The sequence below is a fragment of the Littorina saxatilis genome, linkage group LG17, assembly GCF_037325665.1.
Source record: "Littorina saxatilis isolate snail1 linkage group LG17, US_GU_Lsax_2.0, whole genome shotgun sequence".
In the NCBI taxonomy this organism is placed as follows: Eukaryota; Metazoa; Mollusca; class Gastropoda; order Littorinimorpha; family Littorinidae; genus Littorina; species Littorina saxatilis.
The window spans coordinates 562,102-585,843 of NC_090261.1; the positions used below are offsets into that span (position 1 = coordinate 562,102).

At 43.1% G+C, this 23,742-nt stretch overlaps 1 protein-coding gene across 1 annotated transcript in view; it reads right to left on the bottom strand.

Moving 5' to 3' along the window:
- Positions 1 to 494: 494 nt before the first annotated feature.
- The window catches only part of LOC138952812 (presenilin-1-like), a 42,044-nt gene continuing 18,796 nt past the window's right edge, over positions 495 to 23,742 (bottom strand). The window contains exons 8-10 of the mRNA XM_070324548.1: positions 15,259 to 15,507; positions 9,324 to 9,436; positions 495 to 2,296 (exon numbers count right to left, since the gene is read on the bottom strand). Coding sequence (XP_070180649.1) covers positions 2,141 to 2,296; positions 9,324 to 9,436; positions 15,259 to 15,507 — 518 coding nt within the window. The 3' untranslated portion in view covers positions 495 to 2,140. The remainder of the gene's footprint in view (positions 2,297 to 9,323; positions 9,437 to 15,258; positions 15,508 to 23,742) is intronic.

Consider the following 23,742-nt stretch of genomic DNA (forward strand, 5'->3'; position numbering starts at 1 on the left):
AAATCTCCATGAAGGAGGCGACTTTTTCGGTCATCCTCTGTTGACACAGAAGAAAAGTCTACTTGATTGTTTGGTGGTCACCTGACCTCAGCTATAGTGTAACAACGCGTCAACCTTGACACACCCGTTTACCTTGACACACCCGTTTATCTAGCCTACCACATGTACAACACGTCACTGATACGTCATTGTGTAACAACGCGTCAACCTTGACACGCCCGTTTATCTAGCCCACCACATGTACAACACGTCACTACTACATCATTGTGTAACAACGCGTCAACCTTGACACGCCCGTTTATCTAGCCCACCACATGTAGTGAGTACAACATGTCACTACTACATCATAGTCAACATCTGACATACACCAATATAACAATAGTTTACAACAATTTAGAATCTTGAACCACTGTAACATAGCTAGTAATCACTCATAGCAGAAAAAACATCAGGCATCATTAGTACACTTTCATCCAATACTGTGAATGCACAACTGAACACTCTCATGAATTTTAATACAATCAAATGCATACTCATGAACAAAAATAACTAAATATTAAAAATCAAAATGAAGCAAATCAAATGGACCAAGATTAAGCCATCAATGTTGAGAAAAGCCAGATAGCAAGATGCAACCCGAAGCTAGTGTCTTTGAGTGCAGTTAGATAGAGAGTGGGTGTGTCTGTGGGTGTAGCTAGATGGAGAGTGGGTGTGTCTGTGAGTGTAGCTAGATGGAGAGTGGGTGTGTCTGTGAGTGTAGCTAGATGGAGAGTGGGTGTGTCTGTGAGTGTAATTAGATGGAGAGTGGGTGTGTCTGTGACGTGGGTGTAGCTAGATGGAGAGTGGGGGTGTCTGTGAGTGTAGCTAGATGGAGAGTGGGTGTGTCTGTGAGTGTAGCTAGATGGAGAGTGGGTGTGTCTGTGAGTGTAGCTAGATAGAGAGTGGGTGTGTCTGTGAGTGTAGCTAGATGGAGAGTGGGTGTGTCTGTGAGTGTAGCTAGATGGAGAGTGGGTGTGTCTGTGAGTGTAATTAGATGGAGAGTGGGTGTGTCTGTGAGTGTAGCTAGATGGAGAGTGGGTGTGTCTGTGAGTGTAGCTAGATGGAGAGTGGGGGCGTCTGTGAGTGTAGCTAGATGGAGAGTGGGTGTGTCTGTGAGTGTAATTACATGGAGAGTGGGTGTGTCAGTGAGTGTAGCTAGATGGAGAGTGGGTGTGTCTGTGAGTGTAGCTAGATGGAGACTGTGAGTGTAATTAGATGGAGAGTGGGTGTGTCTATGAGTGCAGCTAGATGGAGAGTGGGTGTGTCTTTGAGTGTAATTAGTTGGAGAGTGGGTGTGTCTGTGAGTGTAGCTAGATGGAGAGTGGGTGTGTCTATGAGTATAATTAGATGGAGAGTGGGTGTGTCTGTGAGTGCAGCTAGATGGAGAATGTTTGTGTCTGTAAGTGAGGCTAGATGGAGAGTGGGTGTGTTTGTGAGTGTAGCTAGATGGAGAGTGTTTGTGTCTGTAAGTGAGGCTAGATGGAGAGTGGGTGTGTTTGTGAGTGTAACTAGATGGTGAGTGGGTGTGTCTATGAGTGCAGCTAGATGGAGTGTTTGTGTCTGTGAGTGAGGCTAAATGGAGAGTGGGTGATCTGTGAGTGCAGCTAGGTGGAGAGTGGGTGTGTCTGTGAGTGTAATTAGATGGAGAGTAGGTGTGTCTGTGAGTGCAGCTAGATTGAGAGTGTGTCTGTGAGTGAGGCTAGATAGAGAGTGTGTGTGATAGTGAGTGTAGCTAGATGGAGAGTGGGTGTGTCTGTGAGTGTAGTTAGATGGAGAGTGGGTGTGTTTGAGTGCAGCTAGATGGAGAGTGGGTGTGTCCGTGAGTGTAATTAGATGGAGAGTGGGTGTGTCTGTGAGTGCAGCTAGATTGAGAGTGTTTGTGTCTGTGGGTGTAGCTAGATGGAGAGGGGATGTGTCTGTGAGTGTAGCTAGATGGAGAGTGGGTGTGTCTGTGGGTGTAGCTACATGTGGAGTTATTCGCTGTTCAGGCTGTTGATAGAAAGATGCAACACGGAGCTAGTGTCTGTGAGTGTAGCTAGATGGAGAGTGGGTGTGTCTTTGAGTGCAGCTAGATGGAGAGTGGGTGTGTCTGTGAGTAAAGTTAGATGTAGAGCTGTTCGCTGGCCAGGCTGTCGCTGAAGGGTTGTACCAGGCCACTGGTGAGGAAGTTGAAGATGAGACCGAATGTGACGGAGATGGGCAGGGCTGGCAACGCCTTCTTGAAGATGGCCAGCAGCAGCAGTGTGAAGCACAGGCCCTAAAACCACACGCACCTGCATTAGTTCTTCAAACCACAGGCACCTGCATTAGATCTTCAAACCACAGGCACCTGCACTAGTTCTTCAAACCACAGGCACCTGCACTAGTTCTTCAAACCACAGACACCTGCACTAGTTCTTCAAATCACAGGCACCTACATTAGCTCTTCAAACCACACGAACCTGCATTAGTTATTTAAACCACAGGCACCTGCACTAGTTCTTCAAACCACAGGCACCTGCATTAGTTCTTCAAACATCGGGCACCTCCACTAGTTCTTCAAACCACAGACACCTGCACTAGTTCTTCAAACCACAGGCACCTACATTAGATCTTGAAACCACACGAACCTGCATTACTTATTCAAACCACAGGCACCTGCACTAGTTCTTCAAACCACAGGCACCTGCATTAGTTCTTCAAACATCGGGCACCTGCACTAGTTCTTCAAACCACATACACCTGCACTAGTTCTTCAAACCACAGGCACCTGCACTAGTTCCTCAAACCACAGACACCTGCACTAGTTCTTCAAACCACTGGCACCTGCACTAGTTCTTCAAACCACTGACACCTGCACTAGTTCTTCAAACCACAGGCATCTGCACTAGTTCTTCAAACCACAGGCAATTACATTAGATCTTCAAACCACACGCACCTGCATTAGTTATTCAAACCACAGGCACCTGCACTAGTTCTTCAAACCACAGGCACCTGCATTAGTTCTTTAAACCACACGCACCTGCACTAGTTCTTCAAACCACAGGCACCTGCATTAGATCTTTAAACCACACGCACCTGGATTTGTTCTTCAAACCACAGGCACCTGCATTAGTTCTTCAAACTACACCACCTTTCATTAGTTTTTCAAACCTCAGGCCTCTCAATTAGTTCTTCAAACCACACACCCCTACATTAGTTCTTCAAACCACACACCCCTACATTAGATCTTCAAACCACACACCCCTACATTAGTTCTTCAAACCACACACCCCTACATTAGTTCTTCAAATCACACACCCCTATTTTAGTTCTTCAAACCACACACCCCTACATTAGTTCTTCAAACCACACACCCCTACATTAGTTCTTCAAACCACACACCCCTTCATTAGATCTTCAAACCACACACCCCTACATTAGTTCTTCAAACCACACACCCCTACATTAGTTCTTCAAACCACATACCCCTACATTAGTTCTTCAAAGCACACCCCTACATTAGTTCTTCAAACCACACACCCCTACATTAGTTCTTCAAACCACACACCCCTACATTAGATCTTCAAACCACACACCCCTACATTAGTTCTTCAAACCACACACCCCTACATTAGTTCTTCAAACCACACACCCCTACATTAGTTCTTCAAACCACACACCCCTACATTAGTTCTTCAACCCACACACCCCTACATTAGTTCTTCAAACCACACCCCTACATTAGTTCTTCAAACCACACACCCCTACATTAGTTCTTCAAAGCACACACCCCTACATTAGTTCTTCAAACCACACACCCCTACATTAGTTAATAATAATAATAATAACGATTACTTATATAGCGCGTAAACCTCGTGGTGACAAGCCCAGAGTGCTTTACACTTACACAATCATAATACAAACAAGGAAAGAGAACTAAATCCGAATAAATTCAAACATAGTCACACACACCCACACACGCACGCACACACACACGCACACACACACACACGCACGCGCGCGCGCACACACACACACACAATCTTTCTTTCGTCATTGTCAATGTTCAGGTAACCCGCAATGTCATTCCATGTACGCATACGTTATACTAGTACAACACACACAGGCACATACACATCTTCACGAACGCCACACTTTAGTAGATAATACACGTGGCAGCGCCAATGACTCACCGATCATGGGATCTCCTTCAGAGGTCTAACTTAAACATGTGTGTTTTGAGGGCTGTTCTAAAGGCAGATGGTGACTGGGAATCCCTAATGCTCCGGGGGATTTTCTCCCAGACAAGAGGTCCCTGGTACTTGAAGGATCTCTCAAATCCATAGTTAGTTGATTTTCTGTTTCTTTTTGGTTTACTAAGTACATTGGTATCTGTTGCAGAGCGAAGAGAGGAGAGGTTTGAATATTTTGATAACATCTCAGAGAGATAAGCAGGTCCTGTACCATGAAAGAAAGAGAAACAAATGCATGCAATTTTGTATTGAATACGACTTCTTACAGGCAGCCAGTGAAGAGATCTCAAAACAGGTGTGATGTGGTGTCTTTTAGGGGTCTTTGTGATTAATCTAGCGGAGTTGTTCTGTACTTTCTGCAGTTTTTCAATGAGATAGTCAAAAGAACCAGAAAGAAGGGCATTTCCGTAATCTAGCCTTGAAAGAACGAGAGAGCAAATGAGGGTTTTTGTAGCATCGGAAGAAAGGCAGTGGCGGATGGAGCTAATTTTTCTCAGTTCATAGTAGGCATTTCTACAGACAGTGGAGACTTGTTGTTTGAAGCAGAGAGTTTCGTCGAAGATGACACCGAGGTTTCGTACTTGAGAAGCCAACTGAATATCAGTTCCAGCTATAGAGATTTGGGCAGGAAGGGATGGTTTTTTTTAAGAGAAGGGGGTACAACTAGCATGATCTCGGTCTTGTCGTCATTAAGTTTCAATTTATTTTCGGTCATCCACAATTTCAAGTCAGAGATGCAGTTCTTAGTTGTCTCGATTGTGTTGGGGAGGTCAGTAATAGGGCCAGATTTTTGTAACTGAGTGTCATCAGCAAAGCTTTCATAGGAAACAGAGTGGCGAGAGATGACATTAGATATTGGTTTCGTGTACATGATGAATAGCACCGGGCCAAGTACAGATCCTTGGGGGACACCGAAAGTCAATGGGGATGGAGCAGATTGGAAGCCGTCAATGGAGACTATCTGAGAGCGGTCTGTGAGGTAGGACTTAAACCAAGCTAAGGCAGTGTGGCAAATACCAAAAGAATTGTGAAGTCTTGTTAGGAGAACGGAGTGGTCAATAGTGTCAAATGCTGCCGAGAGATCTAATAGAGAAAGGACAGACACATGCTTTTGATCGAGAGCTAAGAGAAGGTCATTTGCAACTTTGATGAGAGCGGTTTCTGTTGAGTGGCCAGCCCTATACGCGGACTGATGGGGGTCGAGGAGCTTGTTCTGGGTGAGGTGCCCAATGATCTGAGAGAGAACTATCTTTTCAAGTAATTTCGAGAAAAAAGGAAGATTTGAAACGGGTCTGAAGTTTTTTAGGCAGTTAGGGTCTAGGGAAGGTTTTTTAAGCAGAGGGCGGACTACCGCCGATTTGTATACAGATGGGAAGATCCCGGTGGCCAGCGAATCATTGACGATACCGGTAATACATGGAACTAGCGCATCAATACACTGGTTGAGAATGCACGAGGGCAATGGGTCAAGCTCACATGTCTTACGGTTGGATTCAGCAATTTTTTCTCTGACAAAACATTCTGACACATGGTGAAAACCCGAGAAAGATGTTCCTGAGAATTTTTTCTCTGTGAATTTGCTGGTGGTGGAGGTTAGCTGAGAGTCAAGTTCTTGTCGTATTGTCTGTACTTTAATTCTAAAGTAATCGGAAAATTCACAGGGTAGACGACTTGGAGTGTATATGGTCGGGAGAGGACAGTTTTTCTCTTTACCAAGCAGACTATTTGTGACAGAATACAGCTGCTTCATAGTCTTAGCTGCGAGTACCTGGGCTGAGTTATATGCAGTTTTGGCAGCTTCAACAAAGCGATTAACCTGGTGTTTAGCTCTGTTAAAAATCTCTGTGTCGATGTACGTGCTCGACGGTCGCAGCATGCGGCGTTCAGCTCTGCGTCGCTCCTGCTTCAGTGGCCGCAGCTCATCAGCGACAGCGCTATACCATTCACATGAAGACCGCGACGACACCTTGCGACGTCTTGGCGGGGCATGTGAGTCTAGAGCATCTTTGAGATACTGGTCGAGTTGATGAGCGGCGGGATGGACGGAAGAGTTGATGGAGGCCAGCATGTCCTCTGTCAGGGCAGCAACATCAACAGCGGCGATATTCCTTCTCATGACGAAGGTAGGGCGATGTTCAGGTTTAGGGAGAAATAAGTCCAGTACAGCACAGTAGTGATCCGAGGGTAGAGTGTAATCCATAGTCAAAGACTTGATGATCGATTCATCATCTCGGCAAACAACCCAATCCAAGGTGTGTCCGTTGCGCTGTGTTGGAACGGTGATGGTTTGGGAGAGTTTGAATACGTTGAGAGTTCTTCAAACCACACACCCCTACATTAGATTTTTTCAAACCACACACCCCTACATTAGTTCTTCAAACCACACACCCCTACATTAGTTCTTCAAACCACACACCCCTACATTAGTTCTTCAAACCACACACCCCTACATTAGTTCTTCAAACCACACACCCCAACATTAGTTCTTCAAACCACACACCCCTACATTAGTTCTTCAAACCACACACCCCTACATTAGATCTTCAAACCACATACCCCTACATTAGTTCTTCAAACCACACACCCCTACATTAGTTCTTCAAACCACACACCCCTACATTAGTTCTTCAAACCACACACCCCTACATTAGATCTTCAAACCACACACCCCTACATTAGTTCTTCAAACCACACACCCCTTCATTAGTTCTTCAAACCACACACCCCTACATTAGTTCTTCAAACCACACACCCCTACATTAGTTCTTCAAACCACACACCCCTACATTAGATCTTCAAACCACACACCCCTACATTAGTTCTTCAAAGCACACACCCCTACATTAGTTCTTCAAACCACACACCCCTACATTAGTTCTTCAAAGCACACACCCCTACATTAGTTCTTCAAAGCACACACCCCTACATTAGTTCTTCAAACCACACACCCCTACATTAGTTCTTCAAACCACACACCCCTACATTAGTTCTTCAAACCACACACCCCTACATTAGTTCTTCAAACCACACACCCCTACATTAGTTCTTCAAAGCACACACCCCTACATTAGTTCTTCAAACCCCACACCCCTACATTAGTTCTTCAAACCACACACCCCTACATTAGTTCTTCAAACCACACACCCCTATATTAGTTCTTCAAACCACACACCCCTATATTAGTTCTTCAAACCACACACCCCTACATTAGTTCTTCAAACCACACACCCCTACATTAGTTCTTCAAACCACACACCCCTATATTAGTTCTTCAAACCACACACCCCTACATTAGTTCTTCAAACCACACACCCCTACATTAGTTCTTCAAACCACACACCCCTACATTAGTTCTTCAAAACACACCCCCCTACATTAGTTCTTCAAACCACACACCCCTACATTAGTTCTTCAAACCACACACCCCTACATTAGATCTTCAAACCACACACCCCTACATTAGATCTTCAACCCACACACCCCTACATTAGTTCTTCAAACCACACACCCCTACATTAGATCTTCAAACCACACACCCCTACATTAGATCTTCAAACCACACACCCCTACATTAGTTCTTCAAACCACACACCCCTACATTAGTTCTTCAAACCACACACCCCTACATTAGATCTTCAAACCACACACCCCTACATTAGTTCTTCAAACCACACACCCCTACATTAGATCTTCAAACCACACACCCCTACATTAGTTCTTCAAACCACACACCCCTACATTAGTTCTTCAAACCACACACCCCTACATTAGTTCTTCAAACCACACACCCCTACATTAGTTCTTCAAACCACACACCCCTACATTAGTTCTTCAAACCACACACCCCTACATTAGTTCTTCAAACCACACACCCCTACATTAGTTCTTCAAACCACACACCCCTACATTAGTTCTTCAAACCACACACCCCTACATTAGTTCTTCAAACCACACACCCCTACATTAGTTCTTCAAACCACACACTCCTACATTAGTTCTTCAAACCACACACCCCTACATTAGTTCTTCAAACCACACACCCCTACATTAGTTCTTCAAACCACACACCCCTACATTAGTTCTTCAAACCACACACCCCTACATTAGTTCTTCAAACCACACACCCCTACATTAGTTCTTCAAACCACACACCCCTACATTAGTTCTTCATACCACACACCCCTACATTAGTTCTTCAAACCACACACCCCTACATTAGTTCTTCAAACCACACACCCCTACATTAGTTCTTCAAAGCACACACCCCTACATTAGTTCTTCAAACCACACACCCCTACATTAGTTCTTCATACCACACACCCCTACATTAGTTCTTCATACCACACACCCCTACATTAGTTCTTCAAACCACACACCCCTACATTAGTTCTTCAAACCACACACCCCTACATTAGTTCCTCAAACCACACACCCCTACATTAGTTCTTCAAAGCACACACCCCTACATTAGTTCTTCAAACCACACACCCCTACATTAGTTCTTCATACCACACACCCCTACATTAGTTCTTCATACCACACACCCCTACATTAGTTCTTCAAACCACACACCCCTACATTAGTTCTTCAAACCACACACCCCTACATTAGTTCTTCAAACCACACACCCCTACATTAGTTCCTCAAACCACACACCCCTACATTAGTTCTTCAAACCACACACCCCTACATTAGTTCTTCAAACCACACACCCCTACATTAGTTCTTCATACCACACACCCCTACATTAGTTCTTCATACCACACACCCCTACATTAGTTCTTCAAACCACACCCCTACATTAGTTCTTCATACCACACACCCCTTCACCTTCATCAGGTTTTCAAACAAGGAAGGCAATATATGTCAACCATCACTACTTCAGCTACTTTCCTAGTTTGTTTTCAAAAAAGAAAGAAACTATCTTGTGACAAACAGGGGGGATAACGAGGTTGGTACCTCCCGCTGAAGGGTTATCATACAGTTGTTGAAAGACAGGAGACTGTTAACACAACAGATGTCAAACACAGGTGACTAGTGGCACACTGTTAGGATGAAATGAGCACTCACGATGAGAATGGCGACGAAACAGGCGAGGGTGGTGTTCCAGTCGCCGTTGGAGGCTGCCTTGCCCACCAGCACACTGTAGAAGATGAAGTCTCCCAGCCCCAACTTCACCCCGCCTGTTGCAACACAGCATCACACGTCACTGACAGTTAGGGATAGAGATAAGGATAGGGATAAGGATAGGGATAAGGATAGGGATAAGGATAGGGATAGGGATAAGGATTGGGATAAAGATAGGGACAGGAGGCCTTGCCCACCAGCACACTGTAGAAGATGAAGTCTCCCAGCCCCAACTTCACCCCGCCTGTAGCAACACAGCATCACACGTCACTGACAGTTAGGGATAGAGATAAGGATAGGGATAAGGATAGGGATAAGGATAGGAATAAGGATAGGGATAAGGAAAAGGATTGGGATAAAGATAGGGACAGGAGGCCTTGCCCACCAGTACACTGTAGAAGATGGAAGTCTCCCAGCCCCAACTTCACCCCGCCTGCAGCAACACAGCATCACACGTCACTGACAGTCGGGGGTAAAAATAAGGATTAAGGATAAGGATAGGGATACGGATAGGGATAAGGATAGGGATAAGGATAAGGATAAGGATAGGGATAAGGATAGGGATAAGGATAGGGATAGGGATAGGGATAAGGATAGGGATAAGGATAGGGACAGGAGGCCTTGCCTACCTGCACACTGTAGAAGATGAAGTCTCCCAGCCCAACTAAACCCCGCCTGTAGCAACACAGCATCACACGTCACGGACAGTTAGGGATAAGGATAGGGATAAGGATAGGGATAGGGATAAGGATAGGAGTCCTCACCCACCAGCATAGAAGTCTCCCAGCCCTAACTTCACACTTGCTAAAGTCAGAAACAGGAACTTAACACATCAGCTTAACAACAAAACAACGCCAGTGTTGTTCCCAGACTCAGTCGGAGTAAAACAGGACTACAGTCACTCTGTCTCTGAATAGTAGTATTAGCAACAGAACACCGACATCTGTCAGAAAAGATGCAAGACCCTTTTTTACAAATGGAAATTGTTTCTACAGCCTTGAGTTTTGAAACTGATAGATTTGAGCTAATCCGACATCAATTTGGGAAGCTTCTACCCTTTTCTTGGAAATGGGTATGCCATATACATTGTCTGATAAAAAAAGCCCAGCATGCGATTCTTCAATGCACACCATTGGGAGACCGGCACGGTTGACCTAGTGGTAAGGCGTCCGCCCCGTGATCGGGAGATCGTGGGTTCAAACCCCGGCCGGGTCATACCTAAGACTTTAAAATTGGCAATCTAGTGGCTGCTCCGCCTGGCGTCTGCCATTGTGGGGTTAGTGCTAGGACTGGTTGGTCCGGTGTCAGAATAATGTGACTGGGTGAGACATGAAGCCTGTGCTGCGACTTCTGTCTTGTGTGTGGCGCACGTTATATGTCAAAGCAGCACCGCCCTGATATGGCCCTTCGTGGTCGGCTGGGCGTTAAGCAAACAAACAAACTCCATTGGGAGAACCTGCACTGAGCCTGTTCACTGGCAAGCAGGACAGAGCCCACATTGCTATCCTCCCACAAGACAAAACAAAATTAAACAAGTCGCGTAAGGCGAAAATACAACATTTAGTCAAGCTGTCGAACTCACAGAATGAAACTGAACGCAATGCAATTTTTCAGCAAGACCGTATACTCGTAGCATCGTCAGTCCACCGCTCGTGGCAAGGTGGTGAAATTGACAAGAATAGCGGGGTAGTAGTTGCGCTGAGAAGGATAGCACGCTTTTCTGTACCTCTCTTCGTTTTAACTTTCTGAGCGTGTTTTTAATCCAAACATATCATATCTATATGTTTTTGGAATCAGGAACAGACAGGGAATAAGATGAAAGTGTTTTTGAATTGATTTCAAAAATGTAATTTTGATAATAATTTTTATATTTTTAATTTTCAGAGCTTGTTTTTAATCCAAATATAACATATTTATATGTTTTTGGAATCAGGAAATGATGAAGAATAAGATGAACGTAAATTTGGATCGTTTTATAAAAAAAATTTTTTTTTTACAATTTTCAGATTTTTAATGACCAAATTCATTAATTAATTTTTAAGCCACCAAGCTGAAATGCAATACCGAAGTCCGGCCTTCGTCGAAGATTGCTTGGCCAAAATTTTAATCAATTTGATTGAAAAATGAGGGTGTGACAGTGCCGCCTCAACTTTTACAAAAAGCCGGAAATGACGCGCGCGCGCGCGACGTCATCAAAGACATTTATCGAAAAAAAGAAAAACAAGAAGAGCAAACGCTCGATCGAGTCACTTTCGCAGTTCTGAATATTATATGAGGCATCAGATGGACAGGAAGAAATTGCTATTCACAACACAATACAGATGTAAATAATTTGATGTAAAGAATAATCCTATAAAGTTTGAATCAAATCCGATGAATAGTTTCAGAGATATGATATTTCAATTTTTTTCCTTCAAGACATACCTGTGACCTTGAAAAAGGTCAAAGGTCACCAAAGCAGACGTCAAAGTGTAGAGGTCACTGGGAGTCACGTTCACATAAAATTTGAGCCCGGTCACTTTTATAGTTTCCGAGAAAAGCCCAACGTTAAGTTGTGTGTTGCCGAACAGAAAAGGCTAGTTATCTCCCTTGTTTTTCTGATAACGTTCGTAAAAGGCTACAGATGTAAATACTTTGATGTAAAGAATAATCCTACAAAGTTTCAATCACATCCGATGAACTTTGTCAAAGATATAAAATGTCTAATTTTTCCTTTGACGCTGACCTGTGACCTTGAAAAAGGTCAAAGGTCAACGAAACCATCGTTAAAGTGTAGAGGTCATTGGAGGTCACGACTAAACAAAATATGAGCCGGATCGCTTTGATAGTTTCCGAGAAAAGTCCAACGTTAAGGTGGTGTCTACGGACGGCCGGCCGGCCGGACGGCCGGCCGGACAGACTAACACTGACCGATTACATAGAGTCACTTTTTCTCAAGTGACTCAAAAAGTCCGGGGATATCATTCCCAGGAACTCTCATGTAAAATTTCATAAAGATTGGTCCAGTAGTTTAGTCTGAATCGCTCTACACACACACACGCACAGACAGACACACACAGACAGACAGACACACACACACACACACACACACACACACACACACACACACACATACACCACACCCTCGTCTCGATTCCCCCCTCTACGTTAAAACATTTAGTCAAAACTTGACTAAATGTAAAAAGAAAACAAACAAGTCGCGTAAGGCGAAAATACAACATTTAGTCAAGTAGCTGTCGAACTCACAGAATGAAACTAAACGCAATGCAACGAAGCAAGACCGTATACTCGTAACATCGTCAGTCCACCGCTCACGGCAAAGGCAGTGAAATTGACAAGAAGAGCGGGGTAGTAGTTGCGCTGAGAACGATAGCACGCTTTTCTGTACCTCTCTTCGTTTTAACTTTCTGAGCGTGTTTTTAATCCAAACATATCATATCTATATGTTTTTGGAATCAGGAACCGACAAGGAATAAGATGAAAGTGTTTTTAAATTGATTTGGACAATTTAATTTTGATCATAATTTTTATATATTTAATTTTCAGAGCTTGTTTTTAATCCAAATATAACATATTTATATGTTTTTGGAATCAGCAAATGATGGAGAATAAGATGAACGTAAATTTGGAAAGAAATATGTTTTTTACAATTTTCAGATTTTTAATGACCAAAGTCATTAATTATTTTTTAAGCCACCACGCTGAAATGCAATACCGAAGTCCGGGCTTCGTCGAACAATACTTGACCAAAATTTCAACCAATTTGGTTGAAAAATGAGGGCGTGACAGTGCCGCCTCAACTTTCACGAAAAGCCGGATATGACGTCATCAAAGACATTTATCAAAAAAATGAAAAAAACCTATGGGGATATCATACCCAGGAACATTCATGTCAAATTTCATAAAGATCGGTCCAGTAGTTTGGTCTGAATCGCTCTACACGCACGCACACACACACACACACACACACACACATACACCACGACCCTCGTCTCGATTCCCCCCTCGATGTTAAAACATTTAGTCATAACTTGACTAAATGTAAAAAACACAAACAGTAAAAAAGTAAAACAAGTCGCGTAAGGCGAAAATACAACATTTAGTCAAGTAGCTGTCGAACTCACAGAATGAAACTGAACGCAATGCAACGCAGCAAGACCGTATACTCGTAGCATCGTCAGTCCACCGCGCACGGCAGTGAAATTGACAAGAAGAGCGGGGTAGTACTTGCGCTGAGAAGGATAGCACGCTTTTTATATTTAGTCAAGTTTTGACTAAATATTTTAACATCGAGGGGGAATCGAAACGAGGGTCGTGGTGTATGTGCGTGTGTCTGTGTGTCTGTGTGTGTGTGTGTGTAGAGCGATTCAGACTAAACTACTGGACCGATCTTTATGAAATTTGACATGAGAGTTCCTGGGTATGAAATCCCCGAACGTCTTTTTCATTTTTTTGATAAATGTCTTTGATGACGTCATATCCGGCTTTTCGTGAAAGTTGAGGCGGCACTGTCACGCCCTCATTTTTCAACCAAATTGGTTGAAATTTTGGTCAAGTAATCTTCGACAAAGCCCGGACTTCGGTATTGCATTTCAGCTTGGTGGCTTAAAAATTAATCAATGACTTTGGTCATTAAAAATCTGAAAATTGTAAAAAAAAATAAAAATTTATAAAACGATCCAAATTTACGTTTATCTTATTCTCCATCATTTGCTGATTCCAAAAACATATAAATATGTTATATTCGGATTAAAAACAAGGTCTGAAAATTAAATATATAAACATTATTATCAAAATTAAATTGTCCAAATCAATTTAAAAACACTTTCATCTTATTCCTTGTCGGTTCCTGATTCCAAAAACATATAGATATGATATGTTTGGATTAAAAACACGCTCAGAAAGTTAAAACAAAGAGAGGTACAGAAAAGCGTGCTATCCTTCTTAGCGCAACTACTACCCCGCTCTTCTTGTCAATTTCACTGCCTTTGCCATGAGCGGTGGACTGACGATGCTACGAGTATACGGTCTTGCTGAAAAATGGCATTGCGTTCAGTTTCATTCTGTGAGTTCGACAGCTACTTGACTAAATATTGCATTTTCGCCTTACGCGACTTGTCTTTACCTCTTTTCGTTTTAACTTTCTGAGCGTGTTTTTAATCCAAACATATCATATCTATATGTTTTTGGAATCAGGAACCGACAAGGAATAAGATGAAGGTGTTTTTAAATTGATTTGGACAATTATTTTTATATTTTTAATTTTCAGAGCTTGTTTTTAAATCCAAATATAACATTTTTATATATTTTTGGAATCAGAAAATGATAAAGAATAAGATGTACGTAAATTTGGATCGTTTTATAAAAATAATAATTTTTTTAAAAATTTCAGATTTTTAATGACCAAACTCACTCATTAGTTTTTAAGCCACCAAGCTGAAATGCAATACCAAACCCCGGCCTTTGTCGAAGATTACTTGACCAAAATTTCAACCAATTTGGTTGAAAAATGAGAGCGTGACAGTGCCGCCTCAACTTTCACGAAAAGCCGGATATGACGTCATCAAAGACATTCATAGAAAAAATGAAAAAAACTTATGGGGATTTCATACCCAGGAACTCTCATGTCAAATTTCATAAAGATCGGTCCAGTAGTTTAGTCTGAATCGCTCTACACACACACACACAGACAGACAGACAGACAGACAGACAGACACACACACACACATACACCACGACCCTCGTCTCGATTCCCCCCTCTACGTTAAAATATTTAGTCAAAACTTGACTAAATATAATTAGTCAAAACTTGACTAAATATAACAGCCAAAAAAACCCACACAAAATCTCAGAAAGTTTGAAAAAAGGGATAACTAACGTTCCTCATCATCCTCGTCATCTGCCTGTTGCTGGTTGCCTTGTTGTTGCGCAGCGGGGGTCTGTGCGCTGCCTGCCTGCTGCCTGGCGGTGGAACTGTTGGGGGCCTTGTGGTTTTGGGCCTTCACTGCGCTGCGAGCGTTACCTGGACTGTTGCTACGCGGACCCTTGTCACGCAGGTGTTTCTCTACCCCCCCGTCGTCCACTTCCTCTCTCCCTCCCGCTGCCCCTCCCTTTGTCCCTGTATCCACTGAAACAAGATCCAACCCTCCATTACTGCTGCAGCTGAGTAATCAAGTTGTGTGCTGTCAATATCACATGTTATCACCCTGTCCCTGTATCCACCAGAGGTATCTGGTAGAAGTGACATTGTTAGTGTGATAAGGTGGAGTGGAAGGGGTGTGCACAGATCAGGAAGCATTCAATAGAGACGCCAAGTCAAGGGTTGCAGTAACGTGACTTTTATTTAACATATATACCAGAAGGTACTCCTCAACGTGTAGCACAAATCCGTCACATGAAATTATTGAAACTTCAACACAATCCTCCGAGGAAATCCGGTCACCTCGCTGATATAAAACCAGCTCTTCACACTTCTTCTACAAGTAGGCTACGTCCGTTTTACTTGTCCCGTGAATACACTTGAAGCTCCGCCACAACGAAGTTAATGGCTCAAACTATAAAATACTACTCTCTGCAGTTACACACCAAAACAGTTATCGCCGGTTCAATTGTGACAGGGTGACCAGTCACCAATTATAGAGTAAAGTTTTGTTATTGTCCAGTCTAGTGTCTGGAGTTCTTTATGATGTTTTGTTATTGTCCAGTCTAGTGTGTGGAGTTCTTTATGATGTTTTGTTATTGTCCAGTCTAGTGTGTGGAGTTCTTTATGATGTTTTGTTATTGTCCAGTCTAGTGTGTGGAGTTCTTTATGATGTTTTGTTATTGTCCAGTCTAGTGTGTGGAGTTCTTTATGATGTTTTGTTATTGTCCAGTCTAGTGTGTGGAGTTCTTTATGTTTTGTTATTGTCCAGTCTAGTGTGTGGAGTTCTTTATGATGTTTTGTTATTGTCCAGTCTAGTGTGTGGAGTTCTTTATGATGTTTTGTTATTGTCCAGTCTAGTGTGTGGAGTTCTTTATGTTTTGTTATTGTCCAGTCTAGTGTGTGGAGTTCTTTATGATGTTTTGTTATTGTCCAGTCTAGTGTGTGGAGTTCTTTATGTTTTGTTATTGTCCAGTCTAGTGTGTGGAGTTCTTTATGTTTTGTTATTGTCCAGTCTAGTGTGTGGAGTTCTTTATGATGTTTTGTTATTGTCCAGTCTAGTGTGTGGAGTTCTTTATGTTTTGTTATTGTCCAGTCTAGTGTGTGGAGTTCTTTATGATGTTTTGTTATTGTCCAGTCTAGTGTGTGGAGTTCTTTATGATGTTTTGTTATTGTCCAGTCTAGTGTGTGGAGTTCTTTATGATGTTTTGTTATTGTCCAGTCTAGTGTGTGGAGTTCTTTATGATGTTTTGTTATTGTCCAGTCTAGTGTGTGGAGTTCTTTATGATGTTTTGTTATTGTCCAGTCTAGTGTGTGGAGTTCTTTATGATGTTTTGTTATTGTCCAGTCTAGTGTGTGGAGTTCTTTATGATGTTTTGTTATTGTCCAGTCTAGTGTGTGGAGTTCTTTATGATGTTTTGTTATTGTCCAGTCTAGTGTGTGGAGTTCTTTATGATGTTTTGTTATTGTCCAGTCTAGTGTGTGGAGTTCTTTATGATGTTTTGTTATTGTCCAGTCTAGTGTGTGGAGTTCTTTATGATGTTTTGTTATTGTCCAGTCTAGTGTCTGGAGTTCTTTATGATGTTTTGTTATTGTCCAGTCTAGTGTCTGGAGTTCTTTATGATGTTTTGTTATTGTCCAGTCTAGTGTGTGGAGTTCTTTATGTTTTGTTATTGTCCAGTCTAGTGTGTGGAGTTCTTTATGATGTTTTGTTATTGTCCAGTCTAGTGTGTGGAGTTCTTTATGATGTTTTGTTATTGTCCAGTCTAGTGTGTGGAGTTCTTTATGATGTTTTGTTATTGTCCAGTCTAGTGTGTGGAGTTCTTTATGTTTTGTTATTGTCCAGTCTAGTGTGTGGAGTTCTTTATGATGTTTTGTTATTGTCCAGTCTAGTGTCTGGAGTTCTTTATGATGTTTTGTTATTGTCCAGTCTAGTGTGTGGAGTTCTTTATGATGTTTTGTTATTGTCCAGTCTAGTGTGTGGAGTTCTTTATGATGTTTTGTTATTGTCCAGTCTAGTGTGTGGAGTTCTTTATGATGTTTTGTTATTGTCCAGTCTAGTGTGTGGAGTTCTTTATGATGTTTTGTGTAATGCCATTTTATGGTCTCCCATAAATTAATTTATGTTCCTCCCTGGTTTGTGTCAGAAATTACTACATTTAAGGGTTTGTTCACGAACTGCCTCCCCTGTCTACTCCACCAGGAATTAACCGCCTTCCACACTCATGCTATGAACAAACGCAAACACATTGGTGATGGTATTGTCGCTGAGAATCTGTTCTAAGTTAAATGTTGAGATGCACATGTCCAGTCACCGGTAGATCCTTTGAACTTAAGCCGCTCTCCTAGAAAGAAACGGGAGCCGGGGAGCCTGCAGGTGTTGTTACGTCATATGGCGGCCTGTCTGTCTCTGTATCCCTCGGCTAGCTACATGTAGCAGTGGTTTTCAAGAAGGTGTTAATTCCTTTGTCGGATCGGGTGGACCGAATACCAGCTCAGCTGACAGGTGGTCAGTTGCGTAACTGTTATGACCGACCCGGTGTGAAAGGATGAGGTGTCCGCTTGTTTGAAAGTCCGGCGGCCTTCTTTTCCTAGGAAAATGTGTCCCTGGACTTTGTGTCCTAGGAACATAAGTCCCTGGACTCTATTTCCTAGGAAAAAGTGTCCTATTTCCCAGGCTGGAAAGTCCGCACAGGAGCGTTGAGGTAGGACACATTTTCCGGACAGAGAGTCCGCTTTGTTCTCCGGAATTGTTGCAAGTTTTCGTATTGTGTATATGCTTATTACACACACACACACACACACACACACAAACACACACACACACACACGCACACACACACACACACACACATGCGCGCGCGCACACACATTCACATGCGCGCGCGCACACACACATATGTATATCAAAGCGATATACATATTCTGGTATTGTTTTCAGCACATTTATTCGTGAAAATTTTTCAATTGAGACGCTGTATCCGCCCGTACGAGTTTTTTTCCACCTGATGTTTGCATTTCTGTCCCTTGGCGAAGATCGTGTAGGGACCAATTAAAGCCAGGGGTCCAACTCCTTGCCACCCTTGCGGTCACCTCTGACGTTGTTTTTTTTCATCACCTTTTGGCCTATCTGGAGCATTTCCTAAAATCATGTTCAGTAGAATTAGACACACACACACACACACACACACACACACACACACAGACACATACACACACACACACACACACACACACACACAAACATCACTTTAAGTGTAACTGAAAAAGCTACAAAACGACCGAAACAAATCAGGCGCAGTTGCGCCATTTAAATGCATTACACGTCACGAGATAAATAGAATACATACCGTGTAGTTCCTTTGTGCTGCTCTCCTAATTGACCGTTTGATGTTCAGGGTGGCAAGGGTAGGGTATTTCTGATTTAGAAGGTAGTTTTCCACGTCTGAGAATCGCACGTTCTGTCCCCGCACCATCTTCCTTGTGTGTGACAGCAATTTTGTGACTCCCCAAAATGTATACCATTGCTAACAATGCCAGGTGGTGACAATTGCACGAGTATTAGGCTGTACCCTTTTGGAAAGTGATAGAACGTTCTTATTGCTGACATGCCTCCTTCTCTCTTAGATACCCCTGTATTTCGTGTTGAAAATGCTTAGGACAGCACCTGGAAACCGCACGACTTTAGACAATTCTACATTATTTCAACAAAAGCAACAAGGGGAAGGGGGGGGGGGACGAGGGGTATAAAGATTGACTGATTGTTCGACTGATTCTAGTATTGTGCTTACGAATAAATAGAATACACATTTGCACACACAACTATGTCTGCAACCACAACAACTTAAGAAAAATTATTAAAAAGCGTTTCGATCGCAAGATTTGTACCTGGAAAGATAATGAACCTAACACAAGGAAACCGAAAAGCTAATGACACAGAAAAACAGATCAGACAAAACGGGAATCGCACCGAAGACCTCCAAACTCCGAAACCAACACCATAGCAACTGCGCCAACGAGGAAGCGATGAGAGCTCACGATTTTTAAGTCTACTTATAGCTAACGCGGCCGAGTGCCAACAACCAAGGACACCTTCACCTTGGTATGTGTAACAGGAAAAGATGTCCCCCAGGACTCAAAGTCCGACCCTAAATATAGACTAGGACTTTCTGTCCTGGGAAAATTTGTCCGCTGAAAGTTTAGGAAAATGTGTCCGGGTGGGGACTATCGTTCCTAGGAACAGGAGCGCGTAGGGCTCCCGTTCCTATACGGGCTCCTGTTCCTATACGGGCTCCCGTTCCTGTACGGGCTCCTGTTCTTAGGAACGAAAGTCCGTAGGACTCTTTTTCCCAGCGGACTACTTTTCCTTTTACACCGGGGTAGCCGCCGATAACACGTGCGTGTGGTAATGTTTGATGCGCTCAGATCAAAGTCTCGTTAAGAGGGTGTGAATCCCTTTGAATTTGATACGGAGAAGCGTGTCAGCTGCGGTTGGAAGGTCTTAATCGCTTACCCCCCCCCCCCCCTTCTTCTTGTCTTTAACCAATGGAATGGCTTATTATCTTAGAATGTTGTGTTGCTAATAGTTACTAGGATTTTGATTGGATGGTTGTGACTCTAGCTAAAGTTTGATTATGTATGTACATGCTAGGGTGTGAGAGAGAACAAAGAGAACGCGAGAGAGAGTGGACGTATTTTGTTGTGACAGGGCCGGACCAAATGAGTTGTAAGGGGGGGGGGTTCCTCCTTTTTTGGGGGGCAAATCAGCGAAGTGGCGAGGCGCGCGAACTAGGGGGGTCCGGGGGCATGCTCCCCCGGAAAATTTTTGAAAAACGGTTAAACTCTGTGCAATCTGGTGCATTCTGGGCCTTGTTTTGAGGGTTAAGAGCAGCATTGTTTTGGTGGGGGGGGGGGGGGGGGGACTTTTTCTCATCGGATTTCACATTGAATAAAATTTGTTAGAGACACACACAAAATTTATTTTAAAAAAAAAATAAAAAAATAAAAACAATCAAAGCAAGGTACATGCTTTTTCCAGGGGTGGGGTTCCGGAACCCCTGGACCCCCCCCCCCCCCTGGGTCCGGCCCTGTTGTGTGCTCCACTAACTGACTTCCGGTAATAGTAAAATAAAGTCACGTTACTACAAGCCCTGACTTGGCGTTTCTATTCAATGCTTCCTGCCTGAGCACCCCTCCTCCTTCACCACCCCATCACACAATCACCACCCCATCACACAATCACCACCCCATCACACAATCACCACCCCATCACACAATCACCACCCCATCACACAATCACCACCCCATCACACAATCACCACCCCATCACACAATCACAACTTGAACAACACAATCCAAAATCACAACCGTCTTCACGCTATCGAATCACACGGAACTGAGACTGAACCACGCTACCTATATTAGCACACTGCAGTTTAAACAATCAACCAAGGCCTGATTTGTTAATTCCAGGCCTTGAAGCAGTCTGGGTAGAAACTAAATTATTGCAAGAAACTGTGCTGGTTGGTTCATTTTACCGACCACCAGACTCTCGGATTGATTATTGGCACTTGGTTGACGAATCTGTAAAGCAAGTAATGAGAACACCACATAAATTTCTAATTCTTGGAGACTTTAACGAAGATTTTTTGAATAATCCATCTCCCCACTTTCTTGATTTAATACAAAAAAACAATCTGCACCAGCTCGTTACTGAACCCACACGTATTACAGAAACTAAATCCTCATGCATCGATCTGATCCTGACCACGAGTATAAACTTAATCAGTGAAGTTGTAGTGTTACCCCCCATTTGTAGTGACCATTCTGTGCCATGTGTAAAATTAACGTCACAGAGATTAAAAAAAGGTCAGTTCAAAAGGACTATATATAATTATGCCAAGTTAGATGTTGATACTTTTTTGTTTGAATTGAACAAAATTGATCTTTTGAACACAGTTTTAAATGCGTCCATTGACGAAGCTGCTGCCTTGTTTTCTGAACATTTATTCCGTGTTGCAAAAACATGTATGCCTGTTAAGATAATAACAGTACGTGAAGATGATGCCCCATGGATGACTGAACATATTTTACAATTACGAAACGCAAAAAATTGTATACATCAAGTTGCTAAGCGCTTAAATACACCTGAGCAGTGGGCATTATTCCGCCTGACTAGAAATCAGTATACAGATGAAATTCGTAAAAGAAAAAGAGATTATTTTCTAGAACTTGATGAGAGGATAAATTGTAAACAGAACTTCGGAAGCAAAAATTGGTGGCAACTTGTTAATTCCTTTTTGAAGAAAAAAGGTGTTGCATGTAACGAAATTCCACCGCTAGAAGATAATGGAAAAATTATTGATAACATTTGTGAAAAAACGATTTTGTTTAATAATTATTTTGAAAGCCAGTCTGAAGTTGAAAATCCAGACGATCCCCTGCCCGAGGCAAATTGGTGTAATACATCTTTATCGACTTTTGAATTAACAGAAGCTGAAGTTGTCCAAGTGTTAAGGAATTTAAATTTATCCAAGGCCGTGGGCCCTGACGGAATCTATACATACATATAAATAAAAGAGAGTGTCTGTCTGTGTGTGTGTGTGTGTGTGTGTGTGTCTGTCTGTCTGTGGTCGCCATACCTCAGAGATGGCAAAAGATAAGCACAAGATATTTTGCATGCACACTGCCCTAGACCCACAAATGTGCACCTGGGTTTTAGTTTCTCCAGACATTGTTTCCTTCCTCGGATAATTACCCTCCCCATCTATCAATACAGTCTATATAGTGCAAGGGAGGTAAGTCATGCTTCGTCACCCACGGAAGGGAGGTAACTCTCATCAAACCAGTATACCGTGTCATTCTCAAGGGTTACCCCCCGCCCGCTATCATCCCGCCGCCCCCCCCCCCCCCCCCCCCCCCACACACACACACACACTAACCCTGCCCCCTGCTCCCCCTCCCTGCCTTCCAGATCATCGCGAATAATGTTTACGAAACGATCGCCTCAGTGAAAGATCACGAGAATTTACAGATTTCTCTCCCCTGTTCAAAAAGGTATGACGCGCTCACTCATGAGGTATGCGTGCTTTTGATCAGACGGTAACTACAGTGGGTGTGAGAAGGGGTAAACAAATCACGAAGAACACGTTGAACCAAATAGAAACTTGCTTTGCCTATACATCCAAATGTATGAGCTCACACTGTCATTTTTCTTATCCACATTGGAATAAGATTCGAGAGGTTTCTGAGAGAGGGGAGAGCAGAAACACCCGGGCGAAGCCGGGCCTGACTGCTAGTACATATAAATAAAAGAGAGTGTCTGTCTGTCTGTGTGTGTGTGTGTGTGTGTCTGTCTGTCTGTGATCGCCAAAGCTCCGAGAAGGGAGGGGGCAGGAAGACGTTGTCGTGCATGTGCACTCCTGTGACTGTGAAGATGTGCACCTGACCACCACAGCCGCTGCCGACGCCGCTGCGCTGCCAGCCCTCCAATCTATACATCTTTCTATCTATACATATAATAAAAGAGAGTGTCTGTCTGTCTGTCTGTCTGTCTGTCTGTGGTCGCCATACCTCTGAGATGGCAAGAGGCAGGAACAAGATAGTGTGCACGTACACTCCCTAGGTGCCGCAGATGTGCACCTGGGTTTTAGTTTCTTGATTCACTGTTTCCTTTCTCAGATTATGGACCTCCCATTTATTGAATACAGCCTATATGGTGCAAGACCAGTTCAGTGCCTACTGTTCACCTGTAGCAAGCACATCATGCCAGTGATATTAGAGACTCGCTGTTGCTCCTATGAGGGGAAGAAATGAAGAATGAAAAATTAACTGGACAGTTCCGGAAATTTCTAGAAGGTAAGGGAGATAACTGTTCACCTGTAGCAAGCACATCATGCCAGTGATATTAGAGACTTGCTATTGCTCCTATGAGGGGAAGAAATGAAGAATGAAAAATTAACTGGACAGTTCCAGAAATTTCTAGAAGGTAAGGGAGATAACTCTTTTTTGTCTGCGGTCGCCATACCTCTGAGATGGCAAGAGGCAGGAACAAGATAGTGTGCACGTACACTCCCTAGGTGTCGCAGATGTGCACCTGGGTTTTAGTTTCTTGATTCATTGTTTCCTTTCTCAGATTATGGACCTCCCATTTATTGAATACAGCCTATATGGTGCAAGACCAGTTCAGTGCCTACTGTTCACCTGTAGCAAGCACATCATGCC